At 41.1% G+C, this 21679-nt stretch overlaps 2 protein-coding genes across 5 annotated transcripts in view; both read left to right on the plus strand.

The window, feature by feature from the left end:
* The window catches only part of si:ch211-1e14.1 (UPF0606 protein KIAA1549), a 41948-nt gene extending 39262 nt beyond the window's left edge, over positions 1-2686 (plus strand). For 2 of the 4 annotated variants that reach the window (XM_038705924.1, XM_038705923.1), the window contains one exon: positions 312-2686. In XM_038705924.1, the coding sequence (XP_038561852.1) occupies positions 312-509 (198 nt within the window). In that variant the 3' untranslated portion in view covers positions 510-2686. Of the gene's footprint in view, positions 1-272 lie in introns of all 4 variants that reach the window. The other 2 variants (XM_038705921.1, XM_038705922.1) reach the window with 1 other exon arrangement.
* A 1577-nt stretch (positions 2687-4263) lies between these two features.
* LOC119893282 (protein-methionine sulfoxide oxidase mical3a-like) overlaps positions 4264-21679 on the plus strand; it is an 89591-nt gene continuing 72175 nt past the window's right edge. The window contains 1 exon segment of the mRNA XM_038705323.1: positions 4264-4428. The gene's annotated coding sequence lies outside the window, so the exon portion shown is untranslated.

Genomic DNA, 21679 nt, shown 5'->3' on the forward strand with positions numbered 1-21679 from the left:
TAAAATTGTGCTTAGGGCTGTAAGAGACTGGAGAAAAGTATTAAGAAGCAGACTTAAAACCTAGACATTTTTGGTTTTTATCTTTTCTACAGAATATAGAATGATGCTGGCTTTATCCTTTAAACTCTTTGTTTTTATATATGTTTAGTTCTGAAAATCTCTTCTAGTTCTCTCTTCTCTCCTACTCTCTATTTCTGTCACTTAATATTCTTTTTACATGTTTCCTCCTGTTCCTCGTTCTCCATTTCTTTGCCCTTTCTTTCTGCCTTCAGTTCCTGGACTGTCCTGACTACTCGTCCTCTATCCTCCAGACACCCAGAAGTGGCATCAGGGAGCCTTCGGCACCCCCTGCCCACCTAGACATCCCAGGATTGGGCTATATGTCAGCCCCACCTCCCCTGGATACATCTCCTCCTACCCACTCCTCTGCCTCCCTGATCAAGGCCATCAGGGAAGAGCTGTTGCGTCTCTCCCAGAAACAGGTGGCTGTGCCCAGCTACCACAGCTGAAGCCCCGCCCTCCAGTCTGTAGCTCTAACCAGTCATGCCACTGACCCTGCCTGCCTGCTTTGCCTAATCTGACAATACTTCCCATGGAAGTCCCCGAGGGTGTACAGCAGAGAGATAGTCCTGCTAAACTGAAGTGAAGAGGTGGTTAATAGAGATTTCTACCCAAGGAGGCTGCTGAATGACAGGACGGTTGATTCAGCTCCTAGACTATTCAGAGTAAAGAATATGATCAACAGCAGTATGTCAAATCAGAACAGTGAAATGAAATGAAGAGCAATATGAACAGTATATGCTGGGCCTTTTAAAATGAGATGACAGGTCTGGACTGCCCATGTGTCTGTCCTGCACTTCACTGTGGATCAGGGAAGGATCATGCCAAGTCCCACCCACTGTGGATCCACATTCGGGACTTATTTGAGATTTTGCTGAATTTCTTCGGACTCAGTATTCTGGGTCATGGTTTCATTCTCATGCTGCCTTCACTAAACAGAAATACCCCCTAAGACATGTCATTTTAAGAAATTTCTAAACTACCGTATAGGCGATTGTTGTTTTCCCCATGCAGGTCCTTAACCTCTTTACCACCATCAGGTGCTACTCCATGTTTTCTGCCATGATGAGCCATGCTATGCCTTGACACTGTGATGTAGTTCACCCGACCCAATCTACTGTACGAGCCTACAGTAAGGTCATAGTTCACAGCCAGCGAGCCAGTTCAGACAGTAGGCACAAAGGGGCATCCGTAGTAACTAAAAACACTCATTAAAACAACCTATTCTTTCCTTACTTACAGCTAGTAGCAGAGTTAGTCTGAGTTGATATCTTTTGACCTCTTGACTTACAGTATATACTTGTTTTTTGTGGACAAGTTGCATTCGTGCCCTGTGTTTATATTTATGTTTAGTAGCTAACAGACGGCTAGACAAACATGAAAAAACAGCCTTGAAATCACATAAATCTTCAAACCTGACTTTAGAGGCAGGTGTTAGAGATACAGGCACAAATGTGTGACAAATAATAAATGAAGAACTTCCGTATGTACTTGACAATTAGGGTGTATCGTATGTACTCAGTATTTGGTTATAATTTGATGCACTGTATGCAGACTACTTGGTACAGCTCAGGTCATTCAGAAAGAGATTCCTTGCGGACAAATCAGTGTTAAGACAGTTGAATAGGTCACATGGAAGAACTGTTAACAAGGGAAGAAGAAGTCATAGAGGCCAGTAATCTGTTTTATCATTAACCTGTATTGACAATGTACTCAACCACCATCTGTGTTTCATGCAGTATTCAAAGTTTGCTTTGCCTCCTTGTTAGCACAGGAAGGAAAAACGTGTACTGTATTCCTTTGGATTTACCTTGCTTCACTTTAAATGTCTGTTAGTAATTGTACTGGTTGGAAATCATTCTAGGTTACCTTTTTTAACCCTTACCCTGACATGATGTTTTGGGACCTGAAGTAATATTTTTATTTAAATAAAATAAAAGAGGAAATTATGGATTTTAAAAGCAGGGCTTGAAAACATGTTTTGGAGAGTGTACCAGTATTGTGGTGGAACTCTTCCCTACACAAGCACCAATGTTTGGAAGTGAGTTGAAACATGCTTCAAATGTTACCAGAGCGTACTTTTCCATCTTTTTTTTGGTTTGCAACGAGCCAAAATTAAATTTCATCCAGCTATTGTGTGGAGTTTCCTTTGCAATGCAGGGAGACGGATTAGGTTCTGGTTTTCCATTCAACCTCTTATGTTCTTGTTTTGTGTCACACAATCTCACACTGTATGCCTCCATCTGCTGGTTCTGTACTGTAACAACAACCCATCCACCTGTCATCCTCAGCTCCTTTTTTTTATTGTTGTTTTTGGTGTTGTTGATTTGTTCATCTATTTGTGAATATTATCTGTTGGCTGGCCCAACTTAATGTTTGAGTTTATGTTGCATGTTTATTGAATTTCTTCTTTTTGTTTTTACGCATGCTGTTCCAAAATTCTTGAAATACAAAAAAGAAACTGTCACTACATAGCCATAAGTCTGGGTCCAATTTGATGTGTTGACTCTGTCTGTGAATCTTGGTTTTAATTGTGTGTTGAACGTTAACACATTATCACCATTACATTATTTGACCCGGCAGTGGCAACAGTATATTTTAATTAAAACTCCATTACAAAGGGGAACAGTTTTTTTTGTTTTTTTTTACTTCATATGTTTCCTTTAGAGATGAATACCTAAACACATCATCATATCATATGTTTTTCATTCAGTAGTAAAAGCATCCTTGCAGGTGTTGTACTTACCATGAACAACCAGAGGGTGCCAGTACACTGCAAGAAAACCATATCTGCACAACAAAGACAGCTCCCTCAGCTGCGGATGATGTAATCCGTTCCCAAGGATGTTTCTAGGAGCCTCTGAAAAGAGGCTGTTTTATTTGTTCACTATTTATTGAGGATTTGCGAACAGATCACAAAATAATGAAGGGGAATGTGTATGACTATATAAGGCCAATCACTATGGAAGTATGGTTCGTGGAGAATGAGGGGGTATGAGAATAAGAAGCCGGAAAATAGAATGACTTGGTAGACAATGACATACAACATAAACTGAAAACAGCATGTGAACAGTAGTAAAACTAATGAATTGGATCAACTGAAGCTCACTTTGGTGTCAATCAATGTGACTAGATACAGGTACTTTTGTGGGTTTTTGCTTCCCCTTGTGGTAAAAAAAAGTACTTCCTGCTCATATATTGAGTTCTATCTCATCCTATCAGACACTTCTCCCCTCTAATCCTATCACGGGATCTAAAGCCACTGAGTGAAGAAGTTAAACAGTCCACAAATCTCCTGAACTCACACTACAGGGGGGTGCACTGTGCACAACTCAGCAAGTATACAGCCACTGCATTGATCTGTTTGATCTGATTGTGTTTATACAGCACTTGCGTCAGGAGAAAATAATCTGGTGTCTGTTTTAAACAGTGCAAATTGTTCTGTGAGTGGGTGAATAATTCTTGCTGCAGCTCTGTCTCCTTGGGTCTGATCTCCTGCCAGTCCTAAGCTGTTTAACTCTGGTCTCTTCCATCACTGAGTGAGACTCCAGAGAGTGTGTCCATGCACAGAAGACAGCTGCTAGAGATGAAATTCAGCATAGTTTTCATGTTATAGTCTGTGGCAGTCACCGTAAATATCAGCTGGTCAGTGTAAATTCTCAGTCATCATCTTTAATCAGGTTTTATTTCCCCTTCATGGACTTTCTACTACTTTAGTCTTTGTGTCGTTGATTTATCAGGCTCTGCATTCTTGAGATTTTTCTCAGATGTAACATCTACATTTCTGTCCTTGTATATGCATTTTTGTTGTTATAGTCATGCTGTTAGCTTGGTGTCTTTTTCTCACTCTGTGTCTCTGTTGTCCCCTGCAGGGCTTAAGACTGTCCCATCCTGTCCCATCTGGCTGCCCCTGGCCCTCCTTGTGGGATCTAAATACCCCTCCCCACAAACACACACACACACATACACAGTAATCCCGTCTGTGTTTTGTCCCGTCCTGGTTGAGTCCAGCCCGGCCCAGCACACACCCAGGAGTTAATCTGGATCATGACGGTAATTACCGCCTGGGTATCCAGCCTGTAGGAGGGTATGGGAGGGTGTGTGAGGAGGGAAGACATTGTCCATGAAGGGAGGAGTCAAATAGGCAGTTCTACCCACTGACCTTGGAGAAAACTATGAGGGAGGGAGGGGAGCAGATCTGTTCCAGCACTGCAGATCTGTCTGTCTTCAGGCACTCTCGCTTTTTAGTCTGCCTCTGAAAGACTGAAAGACAAGCAGAGCAGGGAGGACGACAAGTGTGAAACAAATCCTCACAGCTGATGCGAAAAGAGGATATCTGCCTTTTCACTGATACCAGCACAGAATTGAGTGAGTAGACTGCTATCAGCTTGCCATTCACTGGGAGTGTGTGTATGTGTGTGCGTGCGCTCTGTTCGGCAGTGGCTGTAATGACACATCTCAGGAATTTATGGACGCAATAGGAAGAGTTTCACAACCGCAGCAGACAGGATGTCTTTCCAAACTGTTTGTTTTTGTAACCAAGGTGTGTGTCTGTTTTCTCCTGCACTGAATGCAGACTGATGTGTGTGTGTGTGTATGTGTGTGCTGTCTTTACAGTATCTGTGAATGCGTGTGTGCACTTGGTCACCAGTAGCACATGTTTTCCTCCAGCTGTCTGTCAGAAACAGACATTCCTGTGGTTTGATGACGATGAATGAGCAAGTATTTCTGTGACATCCTACGATGGCGTCCCCTACAGCTGGAAACCTTGTTGCCGTGGGGAGGATGTAGTCCTCGCCCCCCTCCTTGCTTACCAGCGTGGCTTTTTTTGTTGTTGTTGTTGTTGTTTATCATACAACGCTCTGCATTTTGTAACATGCAGTAGCATCAGAGCTGCTGCTTATGAATCAATCGATGGCAGCATGATTGGTTGGCTAACAGAGACACTGCAGCAGCCAGGCATCTTCTGCAGCATCCAGCTATGTGCCAACTCTGGCGCTGCTGCCACCGAGGGATGTCACTGTTTTTACTTTCAGAGTCTCACTTGTGTGTATGGATTTTGAAAGGGAAATGGAGCGGTTGCAGTTTACCCAAACACAACACCTTTCTCAAGCAATTTCTGCTGTTTCCAACATCTTTTTCTTTTGTAATGACTACCAAGTCACTGCAGCCCCTTTTACTGTCTAAATGCTTAGCACACACACACACACACACACATACATCTTCTCTTTCCCATCGTCATCTCCTCTGCTCCCACTCCACCGGCCCTCCCAGCGCAGGTTATCTTTGCTCTATAATTGGGTCATTTTCTCATTTCTCTGTCTGACGTTGGCATCAGGAAAAAACACATCGAGAGGGTGGAGGCAGGGTTGTGAGAGGCTGATTCCCGAGCTAGAGGTGCGGAAACAAAAGGTTGTAAGGAAAAAGTTACAATTTGCGCACATGTGTATGCCGTGAGCAGCCAGGTGTGATGTAACGGAGAGGGGGCATGGAACCCCTGCATCGTCTGTTATCATAACAGATGAACAAGTGGGAGAGAAGAGTGAAGGTTAAAGAACGGTTAAAAAGGAATACAGTGGGGGTGGGTTTTTTTGCCAGTGGCTGGTGCTGTCCTACTTGCTGCTGCCTGACACAGAGCTATATTTTCTCTGAGGTTGGAACCAAAAATAGCTGCTTTCACTGCACCATTTCACTGTGGTGTTTCAGGTCTGGGAAATCTTGCTCACGCAAACCTTACACTTTGTCCTCAAGGTCACAGTGCAAGTTATCTCTGGTCTCCTTCCCCACCAGGCTCTACTGTATCAGGAGACACAGTGTGATATTGTGCTGCACTGTGCTGAGTAGGAGGCAGTGCTCATGTGATGCTCAAGGGGGAGGTGAATAGCTGTCATTCATAAGAGAGCACCAGTTTGCACGGCAGCTGCCCTCTGGTCTGGCTTCAGACACCAATCCTGCCTGTCAGCTGCTGCCGGACTTCTTCCTGAGCTGAACTGTTGTCCCCCTCAGTCAGAGGGTTTGACACATGTTTTAATGACAAAGAGGTGTGGCAGATTAACAAATGGGATTAAATCCATTTGATATAGGAAGCCTTGGTATAGGATATACCTGATATAGGATTTCCCCAGCAAACATGTAAAGAAATGTTTTTGGTATTTGATAAGGACCTATCTGTGAGTTATATGGGGAAAGTTAATCACTAGTCATTCGACATTTTCCATGTAGTAAAACGTTAAATATAAATACAGCAATGAGGCGTACACTTTTATGCATAAGTGGGGCACTTTATGTAGTTCAGTGGACAGAGGTATTTCTTTAACTACCCAGTGTGCCATAGCTGATCATTTGACAGCGTTAATCCCTGTTGGCGGACACTGGATCTCTCTGCACTGCTGTCCTGCAGACCGCAGCCTCTGGATGTTTTTCAGAGCAGTCAGCAGCAGAAGAATGCAGCTCTGGCGCTACCAGCCGGGCGACTGCTGGTGCGAGTGTGTACATGGGAGAGGAGACGTCTGCAGGATGTACAGTGAAACCATTTCACCAAGTGCATTTTACCAGCTTCCTGCACCTGAACTCCACATTTTTAAACAAGTGCTCTTGGAAGTGTGCAGCGGTGCAGATAGCGAGGCAGTTAGAGGAGGTAGTAAGTGTGTTTCGTCAAAACAATAACATGGAGTGAATGAGACTGAAATGGGGCAACAAAAAAAAAGATAGAGGAAGGGAGGGTGTGTGTGTGTGCTTTTCTTAGCTTTTATGAAAGTGCATGAAGGTATCACTTGCATACATTATGTTTTTCTATGCACTTACAACACATGCAGTCCTTGTACCTCTGACATTTCAAAGAGCTTCAGAATTGGTGTTTTGTTTGTGAACTGTCTGGACGATAATCAGCAGGTAATCCTGTTAAGCTATTATTTCTCTAAAAGCTTTGTTTTGGTCAGCAGATGGACACTGCAGGGGTATATTTTTTCTGGTCTGACTGTTCTTCTGTAGATCAGTGTAGACTACACAACTGACCTGCACAGTACATTTATCACATGTAATTTGTTTTTTAGTCCATGCTCTAAACATTTAGCTTTAATTGAACATTCCTTTAATTTGGTGACTTGCGGAAGGAGATTGAAGGGATATGACTGATGGAGCACAAAGCGGACAGACTGTGACTAAACACTGCTTTATAAATAATCTCAGAATGTGTGTCTGTATCTGATGGCATCTATGGAACGACCACAGGATCCAAAACATTTTGGCCACCATTGCTCTGCACACCACTTGGAGTCCTCATCTTGCTATGAAACAGTTATAAACAGTCTCTGCATCTCCATCTCCATCTTTTCCATTTCATCAAACAACTTGATACCCATCATGAACAACTGCACCAGCCACAACTGGAATATAAAATTGAGCATTTTATTCTCATCTGAAGTACATTATCTTGGGTCTGTGCATTGTTTATAAAAACATCCATTTTAATGGCACGTTTTGGCGCTGTGCCAGAGCTGGAGAGATGTCTGGCTGAACTAATGATCATTCTGGTGTAGGGGTGAAAAAACTCTAGCTTGTTTGTATTTCTTTAAACCAATCACAATCGTCTAGCACAAGAGGAGGAGAATTTTTACGAAGAGTCGGCCAGTGGCAGTCTTATTCCCACAGCGTACAACAAAGGACCACTGGGTTACAAAAAAGAAATGAAAGGAAAACTGAAAAGGTTGAAATCTTTGGACTGACCTCTGTTTTGTGTGCATATAATGTCTGACTGCAGCCCAGATTCAACACTTTTGTCAACATTTGTTAGTTTTTTTTGTCTTGCTGATAGAGGCAACCCCCCAACAGGTCTTGTTTCATCATTTTCTCCTGCTTTTTTTGTGTGACAACATGACGATGTGGGTATCATTTTGAATATGAGCCCATTTTGGGAAAACCAAATCAAAGTTAAAAAAAAAACTGGTCTTTTGTCCCAGATGTCAGAAAGAAACCCCTTTCTGACATCTGGGACAACAAACTTTTTTTGAGCTCTCAGCAGCCAGAGTTGTGGTCAAGACCACCTCAGTCAAGTTAATGAATTTAGCACCCACCAAATGGTACACAGAGCTCTACTCAGTCTTTGTATATATTTACATAAATAAATATGAAATGATAAATAAGTATAAAATGAAGATTGCTAACAAACGGTGAAAAAGACACATTAGCTCAATTTACACACAATTACAGTTTACAATTTACAGTTAACAACTGAAATGTCCATGAGCTCATCTCTACAGGGACAGTCAGTCATTGTGGTTTTCATACCCTCCCCCACTAAGTCAGCCATGAGTCTTATTGGATGTTTATTTGACTCTACAGGACTTGAGGTAGGTGCTCCACTGTCACCCTTAAGCATGGTTGAATGTTGTTAGTCTTTGGGTGAACTGACACTTGTTAAGTATGCGCTGAAAGAGAACAAGACCTTTATACAACTGACATACATATTCTACAATGGAGGGCAAAACAGAAGAGCCATAACTACTAAAGACAGTTGGAGAACAAGTTTTTAATTTTAGGAAACTGCCAAATTCCACAGTCTCAAAAATATCAATTACCATCAAAATCAAATTTGTGGCCTAATGTTGAATAATGAGCTGTGTGCTCCCTGGACTGCACAGGGATCATATGGGCACCATATGATCATGTGATTACACTCCTGGCTTCTGTATCAGATTTCTGTTTAAATATACATGCAACATCCACAGAAACATTTTTGATATTATCAAATACGGCGAAACATCTCCTCACTGCCCGTAATGTTAAATAATGTTAAATGACCTGCCCACAGCTTAATTTCTAGTGGCCAAAAAATACTGCTGTTGTGATGTTTGCTATGGTAGCAGGGAAGAGGCCAGAGGGCTTTGTGGCTTGACGAGTGTGGCTGATTCGGGCATATTTGTCTGCACACGTATTAAGAAATGAAAGAATAGTAATCTCAGTCCCTAGGAGATCATTTCATCTGACCTCCATGCTAAATCTATTACATACACGATGTTATGCAGTGTAGCTCACACTGGTCCTTACATAGTTTGCCCAGATCTGACAAGTGATTTGTAACATTTCCCTGGTATCCAGAACAGCTAAATAATCCACACCTCACACTTGGGCAAAACTCTTGATGAGTGACAAGTCAAGGGCCACTTCTTAGTCCAAAACTAGCGCATGTGCTGTTTCTGTAACTGTTGATTCTCTGCCAAAATCAGCTACGTCCCCAGATTTGGTAGCTATGGGAACAGAGCTAAAATTGATAAAAAGTCTGTATCACCATTGATTTTTCTCTTCTTTCTGGTTAGCAATGATGGGTCTTGGATGCATGGATTTAAATCATTGTCAGTTGAATATATGGTTACTCACCAATCATAGCCAAAATAACCAGGCTACAAGGAATTATTGATATTTGATATTGTTTAAATGTACTGCTCAAAGCTACACTAATCAATAATGTTATATGAACAATGGATCAATGACTACGCGTTATATGATAGGGGTCGCTCAAAGCAACAAACCCAGAGAATTATCCCTCAATTCAGCAGTTTCCTTTAGCTCTATGGAGCACTTAAATGTCATTCAGCTCATTGTTTTGGTTTTACAGCCAAAACAAAAAAAATAAAACAAAAGACAGACACAGTTAACTACTTGGTGAAGATAGTGGAGCATTTAGCTGGATATGTTTCTCAGGTGATGGCGGAGGCCAAAAACAGGGCTATGACAGTGAATTTTTTGCACTTCCTTTGTCCAGAAAGAAAAAAGAAAACTTCAAATGAATATGTGTACATAGGAACTTACTTTACACCTTGCATAAATAAATATAGCTTTAATTACTAAAAGTTTTTTGTTTCTAAAGCATTATTAGTCCTGCTTTCAGATGTTGCCTGCTATACACCAAGCTAATGTGTTGCATGAAGCATATGTTGCTTAGTGTGTATATTACTGTCTGTGTTTTGCACCATGATGTACTTGCACTTTATGTGAATACAGGTGCATATCCATTAGTGTGTGATTGTGCTTGTGTGCGAAGTAGGTCCGCAGGGAGTAAAGATCAGAGGCTTGCGGGGCAGAGAGGCAGAAAACAGGATATGGCAGCGCTGAACTTTGAGAAGAGTCAGAAGGAGCGAGTTACACGCCTCAACACATATACATGCCAGGGGGTGTTGGCATGAGGTCAGACATGGGGTCAGAGGTTCAGAAATAGATGCAACACACATTTGGACGCATGATTCATGTCCACACACAAATGCACAAAGAGGTCCAAACTGGACTTGAGTTTTCACTGCAGCTGCCTCCCTGGTTCTTCTTCGCAATCCCACTGGGATCAGCTTTCAGACAGGCGGTGTGTCAGTCACACATAGCAACCAGGCTCACCGAGTTAAGTAACAAACTTTCAGCAGTAATATTGATAGATATTTCTAGGCACTGAGAGAGCTGTCAAAGAGCAACATTGACACAGTCATACTAATGATACTATGCATTGACACATTCACATCACATTTTATAATTGGTGAATGTGAAAGATGAATGTCACTGATGTTGCCTTCAAATGCAACTTCTGTCATGAACTGACACTTCTAAAATCAATAAACTAAAATCATGAGAACATAATAGCCAGCCATTTGACAATAAAAATTGAAGTTGCCTTGTTACATTTATAAAAATGGTAAACAATTGAATCCAATTGTAAGTTTTGCATTAAACACACACAAATGTGGGCTCCGACATTTTAAAACATTAGTGTATGTCACAAGTTGTAAAACTCTGATTTCATATGATAAACATGACCCCACTTAAATGCACCATTACACGGTCAATGACAGAACTTGTCATATAAGCAAGCTATGTGCAAGTGCTCCTATCAACACCCTTCATTGTACACACAAAGAAATTAAAACCAGACTTGTCTTTACATGTAAAGCCCAGAGTGACTTATGAAAAGCAATCAAAGACTGTCAAAAATGAAGTCACTTTTATCCATTTATTTTATTTTCTTCAAATATTTATCCTTATAGTGACCTTTTATCCAAATAAATCAAGATTTTTTTTCACTATCTGCTGATCTTGAACTGGGCTTCTCTGCCACAACAGTACTAAACAAACACTCATGTAACCTAGTAACCATCCTACAGGACACAATGAACTGGTGGACTCATGCGTAAGCTTGGCAGGGGACGGTGCAGTTGTGGAAAATGTAGGCTGTAGTGATGGAGAGTCCCAATTGAATGCTGCATTAAAGAAACCCTGTATGACAGGGTCAGGATTCCAGTTGGGCACTCATGCAGGTTCAACACCCGAGGGACAGGCAGAGAGCCGAGTGTGAGCAGCCCTCAGCAGGAGAACAGCGGGGATTGTGCAGATAACAATGTTCATGCCATTTTCATAATCCACATCTATGTGCGTGTACTTCGTTGATCTGGTTGAGCTTCGGCCAACCTGCCACATGGATTGTGGGAATCTTCTTTGCCCCAGATGTGTTCTGTGTAAAGTCCTAGTGAATGTGGTTGGGTATTCTGGGTGTGGTTGGACTCTGTTTTATTCTTGGCTTGAGAGGATTTTTCCTCAGCAAGGGGAGAATGGGTTCATTTCAGGCTGCGGCCTTTAACCATCTGCACCACTACAAACCTTACCTGCTTCTGCTTGTCCCATATTAGTAAAATATACATACTAGGGTGTCACACTGCCTCACTGAAACCTGGCTGTCTTAGGCTACTGTTGTCTTTCTTAAGGTAATAGAAGAACAGACATGGTATCACACCACAGTCACAGCTCTTGAAACAACTCGGAGACGAGCTGCTGTCAGGGCCACTCTCGAGAGTGCAAGGTTACCACGGTAACCCATTAAATCACACCACAGTAAGGCTGACTACAGGATTTGGAGTTACCCAACGTGCTGCTCCACACCCTCACTGGATAACAAAATTATGGGATCCTTGCTCCGGCTGATGTGAGTGTTGTTCTTTTGGGTGACATCCAGCTTGTATTCAGTACACATGCACTGTAATTATGTTCTAGTGCATTCAATCTAGCTGCATACACAGATATTTTATGTCTTATGGTTGCATACCAGTGTAGCCTCTGTATGATAGGTGGAGGATAACTTCAACTGAAAGGAAAACTGTTACTTTTGTGTACTTTTGTTTTTTCTACAGACTGACGTGCAGTGAATGTTGGAACGACTCAATGGAATCACTTTTGTTATTCAGGTGTGGGTTTTTTTAAGGGGTGAAATTATCAACCTTTCCTTTCCTCTCTTAATGGTAAGCTCTGTGGTTCACTGAGATGAGGGGAGAAGAGGGCTTGAAAACAAAGACATGAGGTCACAGATCAGAGCTGGTGTCAGGACGAGAGCTGCGAGCCAAATGTGATTCACACATACGCGCACACACACACACACACAAGCATTTCTTCAACACTTATCAACCAGAAATCCACAGCCCAGACAAATGAAAAACAAGGCTTAATGCCAGAATGCAGTCCACCTACTAAAGATGTGTGCTAAAAAAATATTTTCCATCAGTGCGCATAGATTTAGTTGGCAGAATCTGTCCCACAAAGCCAAAATGCTTTGTAAACTCTCTCAGAAAATTATCTAAAGCAAGAGAAAGCCAGCTGGTAAAAAATAGTCATGGCTAGCCTTAGCTAAAGCTAAAATTAAATGTACTCCAGCCTGATTTTTCCCTTGCTTTTATTTGTAATATTTTTCCATGTATGCTAACTAAATGAGGTGGTAGCTAAACCATTATGCTTTAATATCACTCTTTACTCTTGCTAAAGCTATGTAATTAGCTTAGAACAGAAGCAGCCACTGCCATCCCCACTTTTGACTCTGGAAATGATGAGATTTGGTGTGGTTTCTTTATTAGATTAGTATCTTTTTTGGATTGTAGATTCAAATATTATAATAGAGTAAAGCAGAGTGTAGCATCTGCATTTTTAGGTATTATGTTGGTTCTATGGCAGTGAGTTATTTAGGTAATAATCAGTGTAAAAAAAAGAATTACTTTACAACCTCTCTGTTGACCCACTTTAAAAACTTTAAATCCTTTTTTCTCACCTTCGCTGCTTTTGTACTTACTGTTCTCTGCTAATAGGGCAATGAATACTGTACCTTGGAGCTCTTACCGAAAAATGTGTCAGTCTTGATTTCAAAACCTTTAATGATTCAACCTTCAAAGACCATATTTAAAAATGACTCATATCTGTAATTATGACTCATCAGTTACTATACCTTTATGCTAGCAATCATTTCAGAAGAGAAGGGATCATATATTTCAAATGAAATCCCTCTTCATTCAGCGTAGCTCATTTTTTGATGAAACACTTTGTACTTTCTGTTATTTGTCCACCATGTGGAATGTATAATGCACATTACATAAATGCAGCTTGAAGCAGGATGTAGACGATCACAGTATAACTAGAAGATTACTGAAATACAAAATATATACTCATCTTGTGAACTATCCTCTTTCATGTGAAGATGATGAACATGATCATCTCACGTTTTTGAAAACAATAAACCGTACATGTATATGCAGTATATTATCTCTGTGAGTTATTAATGGGCCTTATTTATAACCTCAATTAGCCATAGATTTTATGTATCCAGACACACTGCAGCAACCCAAATGTGCTAGAGGCCCCTCAGATCAAAGTATTATTTCATACCTTCGTGCCTCATGAGGAGCCAAGTCTGTAGAGCCTCATCAGGCCAAGAAGAAAAGCGGACATGACATCCACCATATAAGGCGCCTTCAGTGAGGTCATGCCTCAACTCTGGGATTATCAGAATAGCTGGACTCTGACGTGATCCTTTCTTCTCTTCTGCTGTAATTGAAGTGCTGCATCCTCTGCCAATGTGTTTTTCATTCCACAATTAGATGCATTTGGCTACAATGATGCTACATGTGTGTGTAACACTAACTGCGTGAAGAATTGTTTCAAGTTTATAGGATCTCGTAACTTCAGACAAATCTGTTTATGCTCTCTCTCTCTGCCACAAGGTTTTTAACCAAAATGTAGATGTGTACATGGCATTTATCTTTTTTAGAACATGTTTTTGCTTTTATCAGCTTGAAATGGAGAAAGAAATGCTAGCATTTAGCCCTTTCACATGTCTCAAGATCTCGTCAGAAATATCAAACATACTGTTCTCCATGACCTAATTTAAGTTGAGGGCATTCCTCTTTGTTGACTGAATGTGCAAACTGGGAACTATTTTAACACCCAGGTTTTTCATATCTCAGACTCTCACCTGATCCATTTAAAGTGTTAATCTATGGATTCCTCTTCTTGCTTGATATTAGTGACATCTTTGGTGATAAGTGGTCACGATTGTGGTGGCTCTGCGGATAGCCCTGTTGGTCTGTCGGCCGTTTTGTACAGACATTCATGTTTCCCAGAGGATGAATCCTAATGACTTGGGTGACCTCCTGACTTAAGCCCTAGTCTAGCGCCACCATGACGTCAATGAAATCAAAAATGTTATTTGTTTAATGACCAAACACCTGCAAAACTAATGACATCCCTGACAGCCTGAAGTGCACTTTGCGTTTAGTGCTAAGTAGCAAATGTTAGCATGCTTACGTGTTAAACCAAGATGAACATGCTGATGTTACCATTAGGCTTAACGCAGTCATAGCATGGCATGGCTTTTTGGACTGCACCTCCCAGAGGTTGTGTCACTCAGTGTCACCACTGCTCTGAAGTCACTGGATTATTTTTCTTTTGAAGTTTTTTTTGGTCTAATCAACCTTAAAAACCCTAAATGCTGATCATGTTTTATTACCCTATTGTGCTCTCAGTGATTAGTTGAATGTTTCTATCACTCAGCCCCAGATAATCCCATCTGATCTCAGTATAGTATACATTGTAGGTTATGAGAGGAGGACTAATGTTTGTAAAAAAGTGTCAGGAGAGCTTAAAGACTGAGGCTTTGTCTGTTTGATCCCTATCTTGGAAAGTGCAAAAAACACGTGGTGGCAGTAGGGTGAATGAATGGCTCTAAACATCTTGTCAAGGAGTGACAAAGCAGTACAAACAGCAGAACAAAAGCAGTTTTGTTCTTTCAGAGATAAGAAATTAAATTGCTCTGCCTTCCTTTTGATACGATTTCTATTTAAAACCTACCTCTCAATGTCATGTTTATTCAACACATGGTTTATGTAGATAATGCTTCTTCTCAGATTTCCCGATAGGCATGTTTGCTTTACATGATTGTAGGCTGTAAAGTGGCGACAGTTGCAGATGCACAGTGTGTGTGGAGTTTCTGCATGTGTGGCTATTTCGACAAGCTGCATGAAGTGACGCAGAATGCACAATAAACACAATGCTGTGCGTTTGTGTGTTTTGGTCAAGAGGTGGGGATGGGCCGCAGAGATGAGCTCTCTGTTCTCCCGGCCTTTGTATCATTACAAGAGCTCTTTGTGCCAGCCAGAGATCACATGTCACAATATTTGAACAGCTGCAGACGATAGTTGTGTGTTTGCTCTTTTCCATCGACACAGAGGGCAGAGATCTGGTTTGATAAGATGAAGTGTGAGAATTTTGAGAGCTGAGCAGTGAGAACAAGATGCTGTGCTTTGGGATTGATGACTGTCTTCTCTTTCTTTATTTTTTTACTGTCTGAAAAGTAATTCATCAGAATCTATAGTTTAGAAGAAGAAATGTTTTTTTCGCTCTGTTGTTGACGATTTTAGAATTATATACACACACACACGCAGAGATGTCAGAGCAAGGGGGCTGCGAAGTAGGGGGGTTCAGGGCCACCTTTAGCAGTGCCCAGGAGTTGAACTGGCACCTCTTCAGCTACCAGTCCACACTCCGTATCTTTGGTCCAAGCTGCTGGACTTGATCCAACAACCCTCTGGTTTCCAGCCCCAAATAAAATGTACATTTACGATACACTACGCCACAGACCACAATACATTACCAGCATTGTATAATAAAATACAAGATTGGGCGCTGTGGTGGTGCAGTGGTTAGCACTGTCGCCTCACAAGAAGGTCGTGGGTTCAAACCCTGGTTGCCCCGGCCTTTCTGTGTGGAGTTTGCATGTTGTCCGCGTGGGTTCTCTCCGAGTGCTCCGGCTTCCTCCCACCATCCAAAGACATGCAGGCTAGGTTGATTGGTGTCTCCAAAGACAAGTCTCCTTAGGTGTGGATGTGAGTGTGACTGGTTGTTTGTCTATGTGTGGCCCTGCGATGGACTGGCGACCTGTCCAGGGTGTAGCCCGCCTTTCGCCCGATGTCAGCTGGGATTGGCTCCAGCCCCCCGCGACCCTGTAAGCGGTTGACGATGGATGGATGGATGGATGGATGGAAATAAAAGATTAATATGTTCACAGTAATAAACCAGCAAAAGAGTGAGAATCTGGCCCAGAGTGAATAACTGATCAATTTGTTGCTATAAGACACCAGTAATGGATCGTGTTAGAAACCCTGTTAGAAGAGTCACTGACAGATCCCTTCGTGCTGTCACTTTTCACTTGCTCCATTAACCCAAACCTGTCAATATTAGAGCTGTGAAGATGACTCTATGACTGATCTACACTTCTACTGCATGTTCTTACTGTGTTGTGAGTACATTGGACCAGTAAAACTTTAAATCTTTTTCTATTATAATCTTATTGCCCATCAATAAAAGCACTTCAATGTGTAATACTAATATAAACAGTGCAATAAAATGTAGTATAGAGCACATCAGTGTGGTGGTAGTCACGGGACTTTCAGTGTGAGGGCTACAGTCTAACCTAGGCAGAAAGAAGTTGCCAGTTTTTGTCTCCACGTGTACTTTTTAAATTTTGAAATAACTGATCCCTCCAGCGACCTCCATCTTGCAGACATGTCCTGTTGTGTTATTGACTCCCAGAAACAAACTCAGAGCCTGAGGGCTGACCGCAGGAGGCTGCTCTGTAGACGTGCAGCACAGAGGGCTCTGAGAAAGAAAATCATCAATGCAGGAACTAAGACTGGCACAATCCCAGTGTTTTCAGTAATTTTCAAGGATCTGAACATTGTACAGATGATGGGCTTGTGTCTAATGTAGGTCACAGTTATTGAAAAAGAACTGGTGATAAGAGCAACAGAAGGTAAAATACTGTATAAATTTCTTGTCTCCTGAAAGCAACAAGAGAAGTGCTGCTATTGTCGCAATTGTCAGCTTCCTTCAACAACAGTGATCATGGATAATAGTGGGCACCAACTACGGGAATGTGTCTGTGTGTTTTTCTGTGTACTGTATGTGCCGAGGTATTAGTTTTTTGTGCATGTGTGTGTGTCTATGATCTTAATGTAAAGGGGTGTTTGGGTTCTGTCCTTGGGCTGTGTTTGTGAGTCATTCTGAAAGCTGCCGAGCGTGACCATCATGGCCACTTTGTATCAAGTTCAAGACTGGACTGAAACCATGACCTCAGCCTTTTGGGGATTGCTGAGTCAACATCTGCCCATATGTGTTGCAATTAAAATGCAAAGTGGGGGTCGAAAAATGAAAAACTTCATTGTTAGATGAACTGCACAGTCTGGATCTGTTTTCACATTATAAGTCAAGGTCACGTTGGGTTCAAGCACTTTGCAGCTTTGGAAAACAGCACTACCGCTCAGCTTATGTTGTGATAAACTCAAGTTTTTGATTACAATTGGACAAAATCCTCCCGCAGACGTCTCAGTGTGGATCTCTGTATAGGGGTTTGTACTGAGTTTGAGGTCATGGTGTAAAGTGTGGCTGAGCTCTGCATTGTCTTGCAAAAAGCTTTGTTCAGGACTGTGTTTACTGACTACAGATTACAGTTAGCGCCTGCTGGCAGGGAAATGGTCTGATCAGGCTAGTAAGAATGCAGCAGCTTCATAGTTGCTTTGGGAAGAGAAGGGTGGGATGGGGTGCATGGAAAAGGGGGCAGAGACAGGGACAGAAAGGGCACCTTGGCAGTGCAGAACAGAGTACAATTAAAATTCTGGTCTGGCCACAAGCACACTCTGTTTGGAGTCTCTGTTTGGGAACTACTTAACTACTCTCTTTGCCGTGCTTGGCAGGTAACCTCGGATGACACACTACTTTGTAATGTTCAGAATTCACATTCAAAGATATTATATTTACATCACTGGGCATTAGCCACTGTTACAAAAGCAAGTATATGAGAACATTTTGTGAATGAAAAATTAGAACATACATAAAACTTCATGATAAGAAAATAATCACACAAATACAAATCAATGAGATAAAATTGACCCAGTAGGGTTTAATAGCACAGGTGCAATGCTGGGTTAACTTAATTAATACCAATGAGTTGTTTTGACAACTGTTGTTTTGAATATTTATTGGACAATGAATTTACAGAGGTGTATTTAGATGTCTTTTCTTTGGGCTGACGGCCTGTCAGGATGTAATCTGCAGATGTTTGTGGTGTTTTTATATTTTCACTCAACATGACACAAACTTGCTCTTCAGCTTCATCGAATGTTAATTATTAAAGCCAAATTATTATGAAAAAACATTCTCTTTAATTTGTTTAGATTTTTAGCAGGAGAGAGTCATATAAAGTGTCAGAACCTCTGTATGACCATATTCGAATATGTGCAATAATAAAGTGTGGAAAATATCTAAATATAATACATATTTCCCTTAAGGAAAGCATGTGAGCTTGAGTTTAATCAGTCGAATGTTACTATGACATTACTGGACCTGTGATGTGTCTAAAAGATGTCCATTATCATAACTAATGAAGTTTTGTAGTGAGGGCAACAGCTTATGCTTCATGTGGACTGGAAAGGCTTTCTGTTGCACAGCATTTAGATTTTATCCCAGCCATCATGAGTTTTTTTTGTTGTTGTGCTGTAGCTAAAGGAAATTAAATTAACCATCCAGTAAACATTCATGCCTGGGTAGAGTATAACCTTGTGGTATGCTATAATTGAATGTATTAACGGTTAAGTGTGTTAGTTTTAGTGACATATAGTGGTGAGGGTTGAGAAAAGTCACTCATCGCTCCCCTCCCTCTTCTAAGAGTGTAGAATAGCTATGGTGTCCGACACAGGACAAAAAATGTCTGAGAGTAGCCAGTAGCCAAGAAATGATATTTACTTAATTATTCAGTAAAAACATATGGTATTGCAAAAATTATTGGTTAATTGTTATTATTTTATTACACAACAGCAACATCAAGCCAGAAAGGGCTTCATACTCCTTTACTCCATTATTTTACTGTACTGTAATCATGCATTTAGTTACATCTCGGGAGGGTTGGCTTATCTGGACTAACATGCCAAGTAAATGAAGAACATCTCAAAAACTATTTCATCTAGTGCAAGTATGACCACTGACAGAAAATGTAAGCCTCACTGTTTCTGCACAACAATCCATTGTAAACCACATAATACATGAAGTTTAAAGGCATTGTCAGGTGAGGATCAAGGCTCCTCTCCACTTTCTTATGAAAATGTCTTTTTTCATTTTTTGAAATACAATAGAAACACAAAGTAGTACTGATAGCCACGATTTTAGCATGTGGTAAAACGGTGCAATGTTTTTAATGGGCATTTGCCCTGTTACCCAACTTTGTCTGGCTTCATCATGTTTTCACTACTTTGGTGATGAAGATTCACGCTCCGTCGGCTTGTGCTAAATAATACATTTTCCCAATTTCACTTCAGTTCTTACTTCTAATAAACCAGACGACAATTTAGAGACTGTATATTATTATTATTTCCCATACTTCTTTTTTGTATGCATTCAATGTAGTGACGAGCTTCTACGCCTGCCAGAATTATACAAGAAGAATTATACAAGAAGAAGAAGAATGTAGTGACGAAACAGGCTATATAGAGCCATTTGTCCGTTTTCAGCTACTGTAGAAACATGGCGACACAACATGGCGACGTCCATGAAAGGGACACCCATGGTGTATGTACACTGAACAAAATTATAAATGCAACACTTTCATTTTGCCCAGCTTAAGGCACACCAGTGCAATACCTATGCTGTCTGGTCAGCTTCTCGATATGCCACACCTGTGAGGTGGATGGATTATCTCGGCAAAGGAGAAGTGCTCACTAACACAGATTTGGGTTCAGCTCATGATGAATGGGGGCAAAAACAAGTGTTGCGTTTATGATTTTGTTCAGTGTAGATAGAAATGTCTCATTCTAAGGTAATAAAAACATAACAGTTATTTTTCATTATGTAAGGTCTTTATACATAACCAAAAACATAGTTATGGATCTTATATTGCATTTCTGTCAACAAATCCTCAGAAATATTACACAATGAACCTTTAAACCATCTAATTCCTTGGATTTAGATGCAATTACCCAATTTAGCTCTGTTGTGTTTGGCAGGTTTGTACTCTGCCAGTGTATTAACTTCAGTATGTCAGGCTTGTTAGTTGATCATATTAAATTAAGATTAAGTCCTATTAAGATTACTGCCTGTGGAAGGGGAAAACATAAATCCAGCATACTGGGAGAGAGAGAGAGAGAGAAGAGATCATGGGCTGTTGGGAGCAGAGTTATAGGCCCTGTATAACCAGGAAATGTGTTTATGGTCTGTGTTTGCTTGTAGGCATATTTGGGTGTATATATCAACACACAACTGAAATGGAAATTTGAGATGGTCTCCGAACAGACAGTGTAAGCCCAAACTTTTTTTGTAAAGTCTTAGCATGTATATGGTATATTTTCCCACCAAGCTGTGTTGTTCCCTCCAACTCAAAATGTTACATGCTTGGCAATATCTAAGCAAACAGTGCTCTGGATTCTTATATTGGCCAGGAAGGTTGCCATGTTAACTGATAATTTTTAATGCCTTGTTTGAGCCCCCCCATGGGTAAGTGAAGTGATTTAAAGCAGGCTGCCAGTCCAGTCAGGGATTGGTTAGTTTAGGTGAGTTCTCTGAACTCTGTAGTTAATTGGCTTACATTTTCATGAGGACAAAGTCACAGACACAAACCAAACTCATTGTACACTATAACTGCTGACAGGCCTTTTTGTGCTATGTAAGTAGATTTAGCATTGATTAAAATAGAAAATAGAGTGCTCTGTATTATGTTACACATTGAGTGCTGCCTGTTTGTGGAGGTACAAGAGTGCATCCGAAGCCCTACAAAGACCTACAAAGACCACTCATGGTTCTCCTGCTCGCACTGTGTCCACTGTGAGACAGAGATTTGATCAGTGAATTAGTGCCTGTTCATGTTGTTTGTCTTCCAGCTGAACTATGGAAAGACCATTTCTCTTGATGACTACAAGGTAGTGACTGTGATAGCGAAAATGTGTTTTTAGGAAGGTTTCCTATAGCAAAATGCATCCTGGTTCAGTTTAAAAAAACAACACATTTTATCATTTAGCCCTTGTGTTTCATTGCAATACAGATGTTTGTGCCCATTTTAATGTAGATGTCTTCTGGTTCAGGAAGGGGTTGAGACAAAAAGGTCACAGCTGTCACTTCTGACGCTTTTCTTCTAGGAATTGTTGGATTTATAGCCCACATCAGTTCACGGACACAGTAAAAGGCCAGCAGTGTGAAAAATGGGTCCAGTGTGGCCGCACCCTGACCACTGCTGCTGTTTCAGTCGTCACACAGCCCTGCTCTGAGGTCTCCTAAACACATAGAGTTAAAT

The sequence above is a fragment of the Micropterus salmoides genome, unplaced genomic scaffold (genome assembly GCF_014851395.1).
Source record: "Micropterus salmoides isolate LMB-PRFRI ecotype aquatic unplaced genomic scaffold, ASM1485139v1 Ms_hic_scaffold_8, whole genome shotgun sequence".
Classification (NCBI taxonomy): Eukaryota; Metazoa; Chordata; class Actinopteri; order Centrarchiformes; family Centrarchidae; genus Micropterus; species Micropterus salmoides.